At 34.5% G+C, this 17930-nt stretch overlaps 1 protein-coding gene across 4 annotated transcripts in view; it reads left to right on the top strand.

The window, feature by feature from the left end:
* The window catches only part of dnajb1a (DnaJ heat shock protein family (Hsp40) member B1a), a 34766-nt gene extending 17704 nt beyond the window's left edge, over positions 1-17062 (top strand). Inside the window, exons 1-4 of one of the 4 annotated variants that reach the window (XM_087242512.1) lie at positions 4160-4688; positions 13265-13359; positions 13451-14016; positions 16523-17062. In XM_087242512.1, coding sequence (XP_087098638.1) covers positions 13519-14016; positions 16523-16753 — 729 coding nt within the window. In that variant the 5' untranslated portion in view covers positions 4160-4688; positions 13265-13359; positions 13451-13518 and the 3' untranslated portion in view covers positions 16754-17062. 4 annotated transcript variants of the gene reach the window in all.
* Positions 17063-17930: the final 868 nt, after the last annotated feature.

The following is a 17930-nucleotide window of genomic DNA, read 5'->3' as shown; positions in this document are numbered from 1 at the left end:
ACTGAATAGATCAATAATTATCAAAAAAGTTAAACTTTTCATTTTGGCTAGCTGTAACAGGCTCATTTACCAAAGGGGCGTGTCCACATGAACCCACATGCCTGTAAACCCATAAGGAAAACTTAAAACTTCATGAAATCAGGTATGCACATCTGAGTTGTGATTCTTAACAAGCATGCAAAATATTGTAAAGATGGGTCAATAGGTGGCGATATAACAGTAGAAAAGGTCGCAAAACCCCAATAGTATGAAGCTGCAGGCCCGGACACCCAACTGCACGCTCAGACAGCTAGACCTGCACTTCCAGACCTTCACAGTGCCACCTGCTGTTTAAAAGATCGACTAACCTGATTTCAGCTGCTTCTAAATTGTAATTTAAACTATTTTTCTACTATAAATTATTAGGCTATGATTGAATAGATTAATATATGAAATATAATAATAAATATAATAATAATAATAAATAAGGAGTTATTTATAAGTTCTGTAATGATTAAAGAATGATTTTTTGGAAATCAAAATATTAGTTAATCTGCATAGAATTTACAATATGAGCTCTCTTAGGTGAAATCAAAAATAATTTGCTTGTGGTGTGTGTTTTTTCCCCAGATTGATATTACAATTTAAAAAGTGGGTCTCTGCCAACACTAATACAATGTACCAAAGACTGCAGATATTTCAAGTTTTTTGCTCTAGTAATGAAAAATCTCCCCAATAAGAATGTAAAGCAGTTATGTTATTTTCTACGTAAAAAATAATTATTACTCCAATTATTATTTTTCACCATTTTTCTATGCATTGTTTACATACTAGATTTTTGATTTAATGCATTAATTCTGTTGTATTTTTATTAATTTTATTTGTAAATAGATATTGTTCAGTTACTTCAATATTTTCAGACATTTGTTGTTGTTTTTTTTAATATTGAGGATGTATCACTGTTTTGTATTGAGTTGAGGGAATGAATATTATCTTCATATACAATAACTTTCTTCACATACAATTATAGTACTCTAAATAATTTTCTCATGACAAACTTTATTTTTGTGTACTTTTTCATGAGGTCCTACAAGTCAATGAGCTCATATTGTAAATTCTATGCAGATTAACTAATATTTTGATTTCCAAAAAATCATCCTGTAATCATTACAGAACTTATAAATAATTGATGAACTGTTGTTGTGTTACTGTTATTGTCTTTTGTAGCACTTTCAGATAGATAATACTGTAATATGAACAGTAGACCTATACAGCACTAAAACAGTTACAAATAATAATTGTGCTATTTATTATAGCCTACATTTTATTTTAACATTTTTACTTTAAAGTTTTTTTTTATTTTGCCAGAAAACATTGCTAGAAAATTGTCCCAGAATAGTACAATAATACATAAAATAAGAGCAAGCTGTAAATATCATAAAATAATGCTCTTTTGACACTAATTTTGATCAAATCAAACACTGAAATAATTGTTTGTTAGTGTAATATTTTACACCACATTGATTTATGCCATAAAACTTGGTAATTTTCAGGAATCGCTTTAATCATCAATAACTGATGTTGCTACTTGCTAGAAAGTGCTGGTCTGAGTGTGCAGTTGGGTTTCCGTACCTGCCGCTTCACTCAACCCAACAGCAGGGGGCAATGTCTGGTCTGGAAGTGCAGGTCTGTGCGCGCAGATCTGAGCGTGCAGTTGGGTCTCCGAGCCTGCAGCTTCCCCTTACTCCTGCAGATGGGTGTACTTGGGCAGTTTTACACCGCTGTTGTTCCAAATGTGTCCAGTAGAGGGTGGCAGCACAGTGTTATTATGAGTCTCCAGAACTTTATCATCAAACCAAACACGACACCAGAGGCACTAAGCCTAAAAGAAAATGAATGAATGAATAAATGAAACGCGACACCATGAACAGGTATGTTACATACTCGTTAAAAATATTGTTTAGCAAACGTAAAGCTTTTTTTAATCAGGTAAATATGAGTGTATGTAAATACGTAAACATACTATTCACATGCAGAGATAAAACAACAGCAGTGTGTGTGAGCTAGCTAGTATACAGTCTTGCACAGAAAGGATTAAACACAGTGACAGAACCACTTAGAGAATGTACATTCACTGAGTCACTGACAGAGATAGAAGCATCACGTGTTGTTGTCTTGTATTAAATAAATGCTTCTTATTTATTATTGCTATTCAGATCTTGAAATTTGTGAATTAGCCTGTAAGTTTAAAAACATGTTTATACGTGTGTCATTTAGAAAAGTGGCAGTTTACTTAATACATAAAAATAAAAAATGCACTTGAATACAGAAAGTGTTTTTACTACGGTAAACAGGTGGGTTGAGCCTATTTGGCTTATTTAGAACTCAAATGGCTATGCCTGTCTTTGTAATACAGTGAAATACTAGTATACAACCCATATTAAACAGACATCTTAAGTGTAGTATTGAATTTCTACTTATATACATATTTATATATATATATATATATATATATATATATATATATATATATATATATATATATATATATATATATATATATATGTATGTATATATGTGTGTGTGTGTGTGTGTGTGTGTGTGCAGGAGAGATAATTAGTTGCATAGCGTCATTAATTTATGGGTCTTTGTTTCCGTTTAATCACCAAATGGCATTCGAGCTATAAAAAGGGGAAGACATCTAGAATGCGTCACCTGATGGGCTGCGGCACCGTGAACGCGCTTCCGTCATTCCCTCACCTGCCGAAGGCACTTGAAAAACTAATCTGGTTGAATATTGCCCTGCTTTGCTTAAAGTGTTTTGCTGTGATTTCCACCACTAAAGTGAGTGTAGAGACTGAAAAAGCTGCGAGAACCAAACGCTGGTGCGCGGCTGTGTTTGTTTTGCTGTGCCGGCTGTTTGTTTCTGAAAACTACGTGATATCTGCCGTTTGATTAACCTCGATCCCCTTCGGCAACCTGTAATATTGAGCCCCTGCCGGGCGCTCAGTGCTGTCCTGTTTTCCGAAATTACTTTGGTTTTCTATTTTCCTAAATTGTTTTTCTGGTTTATGTTCTGTTTTCCAGATTTATTTTCTGCTTGGGTTAATTTTGGTTTATGGGAGGATTGTTTAATTCATTTTATTTTTGTTGGTTTATTTATTATTGTGTTTGAGTCCCATTTCCCCCTATTCGGTTCGTTTGATTGTATAAATTTTCTATAAAGTAAGATCCTCATAATTTTGTTTATTTGTTTTGGCTGGATTTATTTGTTTATTTTCGTTATTTTTATTTATTCATCCAGCTTGTTTGGATTTTGGGGGGCTTTGTATTCTCCTTACTTTATTTTGGTTAGTCTTATTGATTTTTGGTTTATTTTTCTTTCGTAATTCATTTGGCTTGAACTTCTGTTTCCTCTATTGTTAAGGTGGGATGTAACTGACTTGTTTTCATTATAAACTCTTCTTCAAATACACATGATTTTTGTTCATTTTTGTAATTTCTTCCTTGTGTGCGTTTTTATTTGTTTGTTTGTTTATTATTATTATTATTAATTTATTTTTGCAGGGCATTGGTTCAAACTGACGTGTATGCTTGTGACCGGTCACAGGCACACACTTATTACTCACAGGTCACAGGGCCTGAGCTAATTTTATAGGTGAATTTTTTTTTTTTTTTTTTTTTTTTTTTTAGCACAATTTATGATTGTACAAACTACAGTGTCAGTGTTGCAATATTGGTTTTAATCGTGATTTTGTTTAAGACTTGTTAATAAAGAAATTAATTTTGTACTGTGCCAATGTCTCTGAATCTAATTAGTGGAGCGAACTTGTGCGTGCCTTTTATAGGGGGTGCGTGTATTTTAGTCAGGTAAATTGTAGTAACTATTATATTGTGGTCTTCCTCCATCCGCCCACCCGTCACATCTATGTATTTTTTTATTTTCATTACCCTACAAGGAGCTGCGCTCCCCTAAAATAAAAATCCTAAAATCGCCCCAGGGTGAGTGTATATCTGCAGCTGAATCACGTCTAGGCTGGATTTGTCATTACAACGGCTTGTCATACTACAGTCCTATCATCTACTTGCGTTTATGGTTTTCACTCCCTACCACAGGCGGCGCTCGCGCAGGCACAGCTGCAGCATCTGTGCAGAGCGTCGTCGAGCAAGTAATTTTCTCGTACTTTCTGCGGACCGTCGCCGACGTTGACAACTGCAATACAGTGGAAGGTTCAAGTTTTACATCGATTAAAGTTAAGACAGCTTCGGAAAAATGATCGTATATATCTGGGACGGGTCAGTTGTCGTGTGCGACAAACAAGCATCTGGATAAATAACTTACAGACACTTTGATGAACTCCATCCGCGCGCTTCATGTTGAATAGGACAGAGGGATAGAAGGATCGTTTAAAATCGCTCGAGTCCTTCAATATTTGGAGGATATCTACTTATGGAAAGAGACAGTTGATGAAAAGGGGATTTATAATCGAGTGTTGTGATGGGAAAAGATTATTATAGGATCCTGGGCATCGAGAAGGGCGCCTCGGATGAGGAGATCAAGAAAGCTTACAGAAAACAAGCGTTACGGTTTCATCCCGACAAAAACAAATCAGCCGGAGCAGAGGATAAATTCAAAGAGATCGCCGAGGCTTATGATGTGCTGAGCGACGCCAAGAAGAAAGACATCTATGACCGATACGGAGAGGATGGTGAGAGAGCTAACACTGTCCCAAGATAGATAGATATTTCGTTTGATTCTAATCTTATGTTATTTATTAAATCAATAACAGATGGACATACTGATAGAGAGGTAAGTATAAGATAGAGATGGATATATAGATAGATATTTCTTTTGATCCTAACCCTATGTTACTTGATAAATCAATAACAGATGGATAGACTTTCAGATAGATAGATAGACAGGTAGAGGGATGGGCAGTATTTATGATACATGTATTTCAAATAGGTATTTTAAATACAAAATAGTATTTTGTCATTTGTATTTGATAGGGTTGATGGCTTAATATTTTGTATCAAAAATACTTGAGTGTCTTGTAGTTTTGTATTTTTAAAAACTGTAAATGTTCATTTTTTTTAATTGTAAGCTTTGAAACATTACATAAAGAATACAAATTCAGATATAAACTATATCCAGGAATATTACAGAATTGCAAAAACACAACTAGAAATAATAATAAAACAAAAACATTACAGGTGGAGAAAAAGAGAAAAAAATAGAGGATTACAAAGTACTATAAGAAAAAAATATTAATATTTTAGGATACAAGGGTGACGCAGTGGTGCAGTAGGTAGTGCTGACGCCTCACAGCAAGAAGGGTTTCTGTGTGGAGTTTGCATGTTCTCGCTGCATTTGCTTGGGTTCAAAAGACATGCGGTACAGGTGAATTAGGTAGGCTAAATTGTTTGTAGTGTATGAGTGTGTGTGGATGTTTCCCAGAAATGGGTTGCAGCTGGAAAGGTATCTTGTGCGTAAAAACGTGCTGGATAAGTTGGCGGTTCATTCTGCTGTGGCGACCCCGGATTAATAAAGGGACTAAGCCGGAAAAAAAAAGAATAAATGAATTTAGGACGCAATCATCGACCAGTACTAGAAAAAATTCCACCCTGAAATCTATTATTAAGTCATTCTTTTTGTTTTTATTGTTTGCATTAAAGCATAGGTCACCAAACTTGTTCCTGGAGGACCGGTGTTTTACAGATTTTAGCTCCAACTCTAATCAAACACACCTGAACAAGCTAATCAAGGTCTTAGTAAGTATACTTGAAACATCCAGGCAGATGTGTTTAGGCAGGTTGGAGCTAAATCCAACAGGGAAACCGGCCCTCCAGGACCAAGATTGGTGACTCCTGCATTAAAGGCTTTCTCAAAGTTTCCATTTCTAATAAAAATATATTGCATTTTGGAATACAATTTGCAAATCTCTGTTTATGAATAAAATATTTACCTCATAAGTTGTCAAAATTAACAACATACTTGAATGTTTTTTGTGTGTGTAAAAAAGAGCAAATTACATATTTTAAAGAGAGCTAATATATATATATATATATATATATATATATATATATAAATCTATTTTATCTAATTTAATTTCTAAAGTACTTTGTAAGAAGACTACATGGTGATATCATAAATGCACCCTCTGATTGGTGCTTTGGACATTAAGTATTCCATTAAAAAATAGCTTAAACAAATATATGGACAAAGAGTATACTGTACAAATAATAGTAGTTTTGGATGGATTGCTATTGCCACAAGTTTGGCTTAAAGGGTCACAAAACACCTAAACACATTTTTTTGAGCTGTTGACAGTCGTATATGTTTCCCACGCTGCTAAAAACACTATTAGGACACACATATTTCACTTAAAAGGGAATTTTGTTGTTTTTGCGTCATTTAGAGCAAATTCGTACTTCCGGTTTGAAGCTAATTTTTGAAGCTGCGTCACGGCCATGAGATCTTAGCGTTTGTTCGAGGGAGTACCGTATTACGTCCCTGAGTGTGCTGCGTTAATTCATAATTAAAACGTGGTTCAAATCAATCAGTGCGCTCTATTGTGAATGCACTGCAGCTTCGTTAATATGCATAATAGCTTCGAAGACTCGAGAGGTTTTCGCATCTGGAAATTGTGAAATCCGGATTTGCTGCTCGTCTTCTTTAAACAAAAAAGACGCGGCTCTAGTATGTGATGATTGACCTGTCTCTACAGATTTTGTGTGCGATCAGTGCTCTTTCTTTGTTCATTCAGATGGCAAAGTTAGTTCTTATCACCAGCAATACTCTTTCAGTATTTAAAGACAGACCTTAGTCAAAATAACTTCTTAGTTACTTAGTTTACATTAATATCACTACAATATTATGGACTGAAAGATCGGCTGTAAATGCTGCTCTCTGAGTGTAAACGTGAACACTGCAAGCAAACTATTGCCGACTGTCGTGTTTAATTTTCATCGCATTTTGTGACAAGATAGTCTACACACAAGGCTTTCTGACCTACAGAGTGCATCTGAGTTACAGAGAAATGCAGAGTTTTTTTTCTCTTATACGACGTGGATATCAAACATTCCATCGTCATTAAACACAGTCACTCTTTCTCCCCTGTGTGTGTGTGTTTGATTTGCCTCGGTGAAAATCATCGCATGCCCAAATGGGAACTCCCATTTTTATTCAAATTCTTCCCCTTTTCCTCCCCCGACACTCCCACCCAAACAGAGCTAGACACACCCACTTTCCTGACTTTTTCCAAACTAGGGGTGTGAAAACACCCTGCTGAAACGGGGGGTTTCATGCCCCTTTAAAACAAACTAATTAAAAATAAGTTCTACAGTGGCAATTCCCACAATACTTCATGGGCTGTTTTAAATGCCAGTAGTTGAACAGCAGGTATAAATAAAGATGTATGCCTAAAGACGTCAAAATGACACAATATATAAAACGCATATTTCATAATCTTCTAAAAAACTGACAAGTTATAGCAGGAGCATGATATATTTAATTTTTATTTGCAAAAAAGTTGAAGTTTTTTGACACGATACTAGAATCTTACTACATTTTTTGAAGTTTTCAGTAGGGTTGTCGCGATACTAGATTCTTATAATACCATACCAGGTGAAGTATCACAATACAGTTTTGTGATACTGCAATTCATAACTTAAATTATAAAGACAATTGTTAGAAATACTATATTTTATGTTATAATAGGCCTACTTGAATTTAATTTATATCTCCCTTCAGGCCAAAAAATATTATATGCACCTCACTTCACTTAAAATGTATTCATTCTTTTTGTTTATTTTGTAGATAACTGACCAACAACAATTTAATTAAAATAAAGATACAAATTTTACCAAACTTTTTTTTTTTTTTTTTTTTTTTACAACACAGTTAGCATATACTAATTAGTCAAAAATTGTTTCTATGTTTCCTGTTGCTATTTTTTTTTAAATCTATATTTCTCCTCAGTATTATCAGGTAACAATCCAAAGTAATTTAACAGTTCACTTTGTGAGTCATTCTTTTCAAGAGTGTCATGGTTGTTGTAGCTACTGAATCATCTTAAGAGGAACAGAAATGAACTGATTCAGTTGTCCGTTTGAACTTAAGCATTAGAAAACGTGCAATAGGTTACAATAAAAGGTGCAAATTGTACACAGTTTTGCAATCTTAAAAGGCTCCACAGACTATTAAAATAAAATGTTTTTGTTGCACAAACATGTGAGCATTTTATGTGACTTTTTTACATGCACCATTAACTATTGTAGATAAATCATTAATGACGATACTACCATTTACAAACTACAGTAGCATGGCCAGTATTTTGCCACCATAGTATTGTGATACCATAGAACCGGTAAACTGTGCAACCCTAGTTTTCAGTAATCATCATCAGTATTGAAGAGTCAGATTAATGGTAAAAAGACTGATGTCATGCTCCTTTGTAAAAGTATTTTGTAGTGGTTATAAATACAAAAATGCTGTATTTTATTTTGATAGATTTTGCGACTGCTGTATTTTGTAGTTTATTTTGATCTAAGGTATTTGCCATTTTATTTTAAAATACATGTCAATGTATTTTTGCCCAACCCTGGATAGATAGTTAAAAGAATAAGCAGACATACAGATGGACAGGAACTGTTTAACAGTAAAATTTACATGTGGGCTGACTGATAGATGGGTAGAAGGATAGATAGTAAGCAGATAATTGTAAATATCGACAAATAAAAAGATGGATTGACAGACTTCTAGATATATAAGAGGTTGAATGAATGGATAGACTAATAGAAATGTAATATAATAGACAGTTTGAAGGTAAGATGAACAACAGATAGGTATAGATTTATGGATAAATAAGTGGAAAGACAGGCAGATAGATAGTAAGGGTGGTTCATGAAATTTTCGGTTCATTAGAATCAATGTTCTGTAGTCATTGTTTTAGTTTTGATTTGGTTTACATAGTAAAAAAAAATCCTATTTTCACACTTGGATATATCATACATCGGCATAAAATACATAGCATTATGTTCTGTTTACAGTTTAAAAATATATATATTCTGATGGCAATGCAATCAATTAAACAAAAGAATGATGCAGCTTAATTTTAGTAATAGATAATTTTTTTCGATTATCGTATTCTGATACAGAAATGTTGCTATTTCCAAATGGCTTTTTATTCATTTGTTAAAACGTTTACAACTGTTAGCCTTAAACAAATTGTAGCTGAGACCATAACCACTATTTGTTAAATATAAAAGAATAAATCTGCATATATCTTGCTATAAAAACAAACACAAAATTTACTTATACTTTAGACTCAGAGTTGAATATGTGTATTTTGATATTATATTACATGCATTTGGCCTATACGGTGTAGTGTAAGTACATGAACTTTAAACTGATAAACCTGAAGCATGTGAGTTTGCAGTTATAACTGAGAAGTAGATGTTGTAAACTCTGGATGAAACAAACTGCTTAACCAGTTGGATTTGCATGCACATCTTTCAGTCAGATAATAAAATACTCCACATATCAAAAAAAAAAAACTGTGAATCAAACTGTGACAATAAAATAGGGTTGGGCGATATCGACCAATCTGGCACCGTACGATGTCTAAAGTGAAACATCACGATGGACGATGGCATCGTCATCAGAGGCAGAGGTGAATTAATTATTTATGAACAATTAATGAGTTTTTAACAAATAAAAGCTGTTTTAGTTTTTTCTTGTTTCTAGTCAAAATATCTAAAAATACTTAGATCAAGTACAAATATTGTTTTGTTTTCAATTTCAGAAGAATTAGGTCAAAATTAAGATTTTTTATTTCTTTAAAACACTCTGTATTATCTGCCAATAGGGTAAGTAAGTAAAGTTCTTGCTTTGAAATGTTGATATTTGGACTAGAAACAACACAAAAATTCTAAGTAAGAGAAAAATTTATTGCATAAATTATATAAATTCTGTATAAATAAATAAATTAATTAATTAATTAATTAAATACAATTCTGTGACTCCTGGTCAACTATAATTCAGACTCAATGTTGCATATCTTGCGATGTGACTATGTGATATATGCTCACATTGTATTATAGATGCTAATACAATATATTGTGCAGCCCTAGGGAAGATTTTGATGTATTGACAATGATGGATAGAAAGCCCTTAAAATGATTTGTGTCTTTCAATTGGTTCTCCTTTTAGTACTTTTACTTAGTTGGATTGACTTTGAGAAAAACTGTCATGGAGCAACATCTAAAACTGTTGTTAATTCTTTATCACCAGCTGTACAGTATTTAGTACATACTTGGATTTCAGATAGCGTAGGGCTTTTTTGAATTATTCATTTACATATTTTGATGATTTTTTTCTCTTTTTCTTTGATACTCTCAATCTCAAGGCCTCGATATATGTATTGAATTTTTTTTATTCCTCATACAAAAATAAAAAGAACTTTTAAAATTAATAATACAAGCAGATTCAAGATCAGCAAGGTTTAAGAGCTGTAGTTTAAATACTCTTTTCAGTCCAAAAACCCCTTTCATGATTTCTATTGAGCTGTTGCAGAGGTTTTCATTGCTATTGAACAACTTTCCTTTGCAACTACATCTTAAGTTTCAACTTTTAAAGCAGCTTTTGACTTGCATCTGACCTCGGCAGACCGAATGTAGAAATGATAGACTGCCATATTAAAACAGTGGAGCTACTGAGCAATATATACTTGCAATATAAACATTATAGAGGAATATTACTTTAGTTTTACAGCTTTGGAATTGTTTTTCATAGAGGATTATCAGGGTTTATTCTTCAAATGTGGATTACCCATTTAGCTGAATTTGATTAATAACACTGCAAAAAACAAATTTCATACTTGTTTTTTTTTTGTCTTGTTTCTAGTCCAAATATCTAAACCTTTTTAAATCAAGAATAATTTTCTAGACAAGCAAAACATATTGTCTTGTTTTAAGAAATAATATGCCTAAATTAAGTGAGTTTTTATTTAAAACAAACAAAATAATCTGCCAATGGGGTAATCTAAATAATGTTTTGCCTAAAGGAAACAGTCTTATGCCAATTATTTTGTTTTAAGGCAAAACTCACTTAATATTGGCATATTATTTCTAAAAACAAGACAATGTTTTGCTTGCTTAGAAAATGCTTCTTCATATAAGAATTTTTAGATATTTAAACTAGAAACCAGACAAAAAATCTAAGAAAAGCCTTTTCTTTTCAGTATAGCAACATGTCCGCAAGCTCAAACCTTTTTGTGCGCAGTTTGTTTCTTATAAACAGGATTAGATCCATTTCAGTTCAAGCAAAGGTGATAAAAAAAAAATATTTCTTGCTATTTCAGTATTTTAGCATTAATAGCAGCTCTGAGATTGCATGATAATAGCCAATATTCTCAGATTTCTGAGATTTAGTTTTTTTAATTATAAAGAAATAATTCTATAATTTACACAACAGAAGTCCTACATGCACATTGTTGACATTATCGCTAATAGGCTGTTGATTTGATGCAGCGTAGAAGATGCAGATACTTCTCAATTATCAAAATTCTATTTAAATTAATTTAAATAGCTATTTAAAATGTATGACATGGGATTTAGAAACTTGAATACTGTCACTATGGGACTAATAATGTATTATTAAACATTAGGATTTTGTTTTATGAGATATACTTTGCGATTAAAAATACAATTTTATCATACGATTTAAAAAGTTCTCTTTGGAAAGTCTTTAATTTTTATTGACTGGGATGATTTTGTAGGGGAGTGAAATATAAATATTTTTTTACTTTATTTATTATAATAAACAAACTACAGTCATAAATAAACACAATGAAGCAAATACTAAAGTGAAACAAACATTGCTTCATGGTACAAAAAGTGAATAATAAAATGTAAAATAACATTGCATAATCTTCATCATATAAATAATTCATTAAATTATTCTTCATTAAACTTCTTTATGTGCTATTAAAATGCACTGTCAACTCTCTTAAAATGCTCACACAGTCACAGGCCAAAAAACACACTATGATAGTCAAATTCTGCAATGTCTCCACAAATCTCATGTGTTTTGATCTGTGGATTCTGGTCAACTATAATCCCAACTCAACATTGCATGTCTTGCAATGGTAATATTATAGATGCAAGCATATCGATGCTGAAACGATATATAGTGCAGGCCTTATAATCATGTCCTTATGCTGCTGTCTTTCCACCAACGAATCGGTACATTGATGATCGTGATTTTGAGGTTCGATAGATTGGACAGACTCGAGCACATGTCGTAGTCTTTGATCAATTCATGCAGATATTTTAATTTAATTTATAATTAGATTCGAGGAACAAACTCTCTGGTGAGCTGTCTTGACTCAAAACAAACATTGTTTTGGCAAAATATTGTTCAAACTGCTGTTATAACTGATTTAGCTTGAACAGAGTGTCTGCAGGGCTTTAAAAAGTATTAAAAGTTGATAAATCAATGTAGCGAAATTGAAGGCCGTTAAAAAAAATATTAAAAAGCCTTAAATGATAATTTGCAAGGTATTAAGTTTTACATGTTTTTGATGATGCAATGTATGGTTGCATGCTGAAGTTTGCCTAAATTGACTATGTTAATATTAGTAAACAGTGTAGTTAATGAAATCCTACTAGATTTGACATCATGCTGCTTTGTTTACTGCAGTAACCAAGGCAAAACCAATATTTCTGCAGTTCTATAGGCGCCAACCTGCTGAATTAGCTAGATTGAATAGATTGTTATTCAGTATATGAATAATGTTTTAGTTTTGGATTAACTTCTTACATTAATATTTAGCAAACATACTGTTAGTTAAAATCTCGCCAGTGTTTCCGGATGAAAAGAGGTTATAAGGTCTTAAAATTTAAGGAAAGTCTTTAAAAAGGCTTTCAAAGGTATTGAATTTCACTCTCTGATTCTAGTATATACTCTGTTGAAGTATATCAGGCTTTAAATGTGACATGTATATGTTCAGGGGCTGGTACAATGAAGCCAGATAAGCTAGCTAGTTAAGTTTCAGCTCAATTGCACCAATTCTCGGTTTTAGGTTCCATGAAGTTAGTTCAACTCATCTTAGCTGCTCCGTATTAACATGCCAACAAAGTTATATTAAAGTCGAGCTGCCTTCAGATTACCTAAGATCCACAATTGGTGCAGATTCATTTCATTGTGCTGGCCCCAGTTCAGTTAAGCTTCAGCGTGACCTCTGGTGACCACTTGAGTTTTCTCTGAATGCTACAAACACAGGAGCATGTAGTGAGGAATCTGCGAGGGACTTAACGAAAACTCCACTGATCTCCAGAATAAGAATTGAATCTGTACCGAGTGACTGGGTCATTCCTGTGAGCTGGTTCTGCTTTTTTATATGCTGTTTCTTATAATTCACTGAATATTGACTTGTTGTTTCACAAACATCTTTTTATTTCTCCTCAGGGCTCAAAGGACATGCCGGAGGCGGCACCAATGGCCCTAGCTACACTTTTCATGGCGATCCTCATGCCATGTTTGCAGAGTTCTTCGGTGGCCGTAGCCCATTTGATCACTTTTTTGCATCAGCTGGAGGCCCGAATGACGGCATGGACATTGATGACCCATTTGGGGCCTTCGGAATGGGAGGGATGGGTGGTTTTCCCAGATCTTTCAAATCTCGGGTTGGCGGTCCTCATGGCAGCCGAGAGAAGAAAAAAGACCCTCCGGTGGTGCACGAGCTCAAGGTGAGCCTTGAGGAAGTGTTCGCCGGTTGCACAAAAAAGATGAAGATCTCCCGTAAGAGGCTGAACCCGGACGGCTGCAGCATGCGCAACGAAGACAAGATCCTCACCGTAGACATCAAACGAGGGTGGAAGGAGGGCACCAAGATCACCTTCCCCAAAGAGGGAGACGAGACGCCCACCAACATCCCTGCCGATATAGTGTTTGTGGTGAAGGACAAGATTCACTCGGTTTTTCGGAGAGACGGCTCTGACATCATCTACCCTGCAAGGATATCCCTCAGAGAGGTGGGTGTTTAGTGTCTGCTGCTCAGATAAAGTTACTGATGCTTCAGTAATATACACCAGTGAACTTTTGTTAAGCTATTCAAATGTATTCATTGAGTACAGTGGAGAGATTTAACAACCCATTCTCTAAAAGCAGAGTTTGTGCCTGGGAAATCTGCTCCTGAAGTAAATCTTAAAGGGAAAGTTATGAACATGCGCAATGTACTGACACTGAGGAGAGTCGTTATTTTGGTTTTATATCTGCACAGAAGTATTCTCGTAGCATCACAATACTCTGAACCACTGAAATATGTAGTCTGTTTTGTGGATGAATTTTGGTATTTATTTGGAACTTTGAAAGAGTCAACTTGGACTGCATGATATATCATAAAAGTATTGTTATAGCAATGATAGTATCGTAACGCAGAGAGGGACAATAAATAAAAACTTTTAAGAATGCACCAAGATGAAAACTCTGAGCTGTAACTGGAAAACTTTGTACCCGAATAGCCAGTAGGTTTTGTTCCGCTGTCAGCTAGGTGGTAAATCTAGAGCTGAAAATAAGTGCTATTGATGAGAGTAGAGACGAGAGGTAATGGCCTATTTCCACTCAGCGGTAAAATACAGTATGGGTCGGTAGGGGTCACCTCTATCACACTTGCGTTTCCACTACCAAAAGGTTACCAATGGTAATTTCTGTATGTCAGAAAGTTGCAGTCGATGTCATTCTCACTCGAGGAAAAACTTAAAGCTGGACGGGTCGTTCATATATCATGAAAAGCACTTCTCACAAAAAAAAAGATGCTTCATACACATAAATACTTGTGTATAAATGTTCATCAATAACCTTTCTATGAACATGAACTGCAGATCAATAGGTTATAGGCGAAATAGCCTACTGCAACATCTGCAATTATATAAAATACATAAATAAATGCAACATATATGAACACATACAGCCCCTTACAGTCTTTGATATGTTACCAGTTAAAAAAAAAAAAACTACACACAGCATGCATTTAGTCCCTATTTGGGTTCAAAAACATCACGCAACATATAGCCCACAATCAGAGCAAACCTCTCATCTGTATCTGTAATCATTACCAGCACATCTAACCTCTTGTTAGAAAGTAATTCTGTCATTCCAAGTTTATAATAGTCCAAAAGGTGATGATAATAGTCAAACATGGCAGTTTGTTCATGTTTTAGGTTGCTGAAAGAATCATTTTCTCCTTAGTGTTTTTGTGCATCAGTCTTGTCAGAAGCGCTTCAATAATCATGCACATGTTATTGTCATCAGCTCAAGAATTTTGTTATTTCAATATAGATGTGCACTCGAGCTCTCTTTAGAAAGTAAAACCACTCGCGCATTAGACGGCCTTGTAAACAAAAATATGACACAGTGTAGATTCTGCTCTTCTTCTTGGCTTTTTGGCACCTTTTGACAGTGGAAACAGCCATAAAAGCGTACCACACCGTACCACTTAGTGGAAACGGGCCATTAATGACAACAGCCAGTAAAAGTTTTTAATTTCTGCCCAGGGTTTTATTTATTTGTTGTGTCTAAATGAATAGGCCTTGACAACTTTTTAAATCTGAAACATTTATTAGATCAGAAAAATATCCATTATTACCTGTTTATTTCAGTACATTCATCATTGCGTAAATAAATATATATTGTTAAAAAAAGTTATAAAAATAGCTTTTCTAGGGGGAAATCTCTCTTATTATTATGCTATTAAGCATAACAGAAAAAACTGATAATCCTAACATACGTAAAAGAGAAAAAGTTTAGTCACATTAACATCTTTTTTTTAAATGGTTATGTGTCTTTTCATACAGTGTCTTCTGGTTTCAACTGTATAACAGATATATATATATATATATTTCATTAATTATATATTTTTTTAACTTGCTTTGACTGTCAGAGAGTACAAATAACATATTTTTTCCCATTTTTAACAGTTAAAAATTGTGTTTGGGACTTTCAAATGCTGCAAAACATTCAAAGTATTTTAAATAGCCACTTAAGAGCTAAAATGTGCCGTTCACGTATGTGGACTCTCAAGCCCTAGAAGGTTAAGATAATGTTTTGAGGGGCTGAAATTATGCTAATGCCAACATTAGCTAAAATGTTGCTAATTAAAATAAAAAATTAGCAGAAATGGCTCCTGTCAAATTTTGCTATGGTTGTGCTGAGCCCATACTAATGTCAAACTTTGCTACGGATGTCTTGTCAAATTTAGAGAAAAGTAGCAAAATTAAAATTGACACTTTTTGTTGATAAGTCAGATAAAACCAGTTCACAGATGGATGCAGCCGTTTTGCATCCACAAATTCATGCTGTAAATGACCCAGACTTTGAGATTAGTTGCTAAACGAATTACTCAGAGATGCAAGGGTAAAGATCATGTTTTACTTACTAATGCACTTCAGTGAACATCTCAGGTTAATGTAAACACATGAGGTGTTTAAAAAATATAAATTCTTTATCTTTTCTTGTACCGTTCTTGTGCGTTCTCTCCAGGCTCTTTGCGGATGCACCATCAACGCTCCCACCTTGGACGGTAGAACTGTCACAGTGTCATCGCGTGATGTCATCAAACCCGGTATGAAGAAGAGGATTGTGGGAGAAGGACTGCCCTTGTCCAAATGTCCAGAAAAGAGAGGCGACATGGTGCTTGAGTTCTCAGTCAAATTCCCAGACAAGCTGGGGCCTGGTGCTCGTGAAGCCCTGGTTCAGATCCTGCCACCTTGATCGCTACGAAAACTGGAGCAGCGACTTTGAGCCATTTTCTTATTCATGGGAGATTATTGCACCTGAAAGTATCGGCGGTAAATGTGCAAACAGGTCAAGCTCAGAGAAACACAGCAGAACTTCACTATGTTATTTATAACCCCCTTAATTATATCGCAAAGCACTTTTACAAAACACTGTGAAACATTTCAGAAGTAATATATAGACTTTCACACGTAGTTTTGCAGTACCTCAGCATAAACGCTTCATCGTACTTCCCTTTGCTTCATTCTTTATTTGTTTTTATTAAACTTTTATCTTTAATTTGGACTATGGGCAGTCAACATTTTTGCTTTAATAGGGTTTTGTACATTTTTAAAGAACTAAAATAGTGTGTGTGTGTGTGTGTGTGTGTGTGTGTGTGTGTGGGTGTGGGTGTCTGTGTGTGTGTGTGTGTGTGTGTGTGTGTGTGTGTGTGTGTGTGTGTGTGTGTGTGTGTGTGTGTGTGTGTGTGTGTGTGTGGGAGTGAAAGAGAAATCCCATTGAAAGGGGAGTTTTGAATGAGCCATATACATTCTCAAGGGCTCCTGGGCATTATCTTTTCAGTGCTTCCAGAGCTGGCTGAACTGTGGTCGTTTACTGTTCCTAGACACATTTCATGTGTGAAATGCAGTCATTCTGGTACAAATGTTTATGATTTGATATTTTTCTTCCAAAAAAGTTCCCTCCGCAGATTTGCTCTTATTTTTGTTAAAATATTCTTGCTAAGGACACTAAACATACCCCTTTTTTGGTTAAAATGTCACTAGCTATGCTTCCATCCACCTACTTTTTGCACATTTTGGATAAAAAATGGTTGATGGAAAACCAAGATGCGCATCAGTTTTGAAAATGCGCATAAAAAACATGCACATAACTAAGTAGGATTAACTTTTCATTCAATATGCATAAACTATTGTGATTAATTGAAATCCTTTGAAAATCACAGTTTGGACATTCTAAATCACCGTACAGCATTTTTCCGCAGTATGCTATTAGAACCGATCATAACCCAGCGCCTAAATCGAGCGCGAGAACAGTAGACTGAGCTTAATGACAAATAGCCTGCATAAACAGGGATGATGAGTTCAGCACAGGAGGACTTGGTGCCAAAAAAAGTCAACATCTGTGGAGTTGATTACTTTGGATACAGGAAGGC

Source organism: Danio rerio, chromosome 3 (genome assembly GCF_052040795.2).
Source record: "Danio rerio strain M-AB ecotype USA chromosome 3, GRCz13ab, whole genome shotgun sequence".
Taxonomy (NCBI): domain Eukaryota; kingdom Metazoa; phylum Chordata; class Actinopteri; order Cypriniformes; family Danionidae; genus Danio; species Danio rerio.
This window is presented reverse-complemented; position numbering and strand designations above follow the sequence as displayed.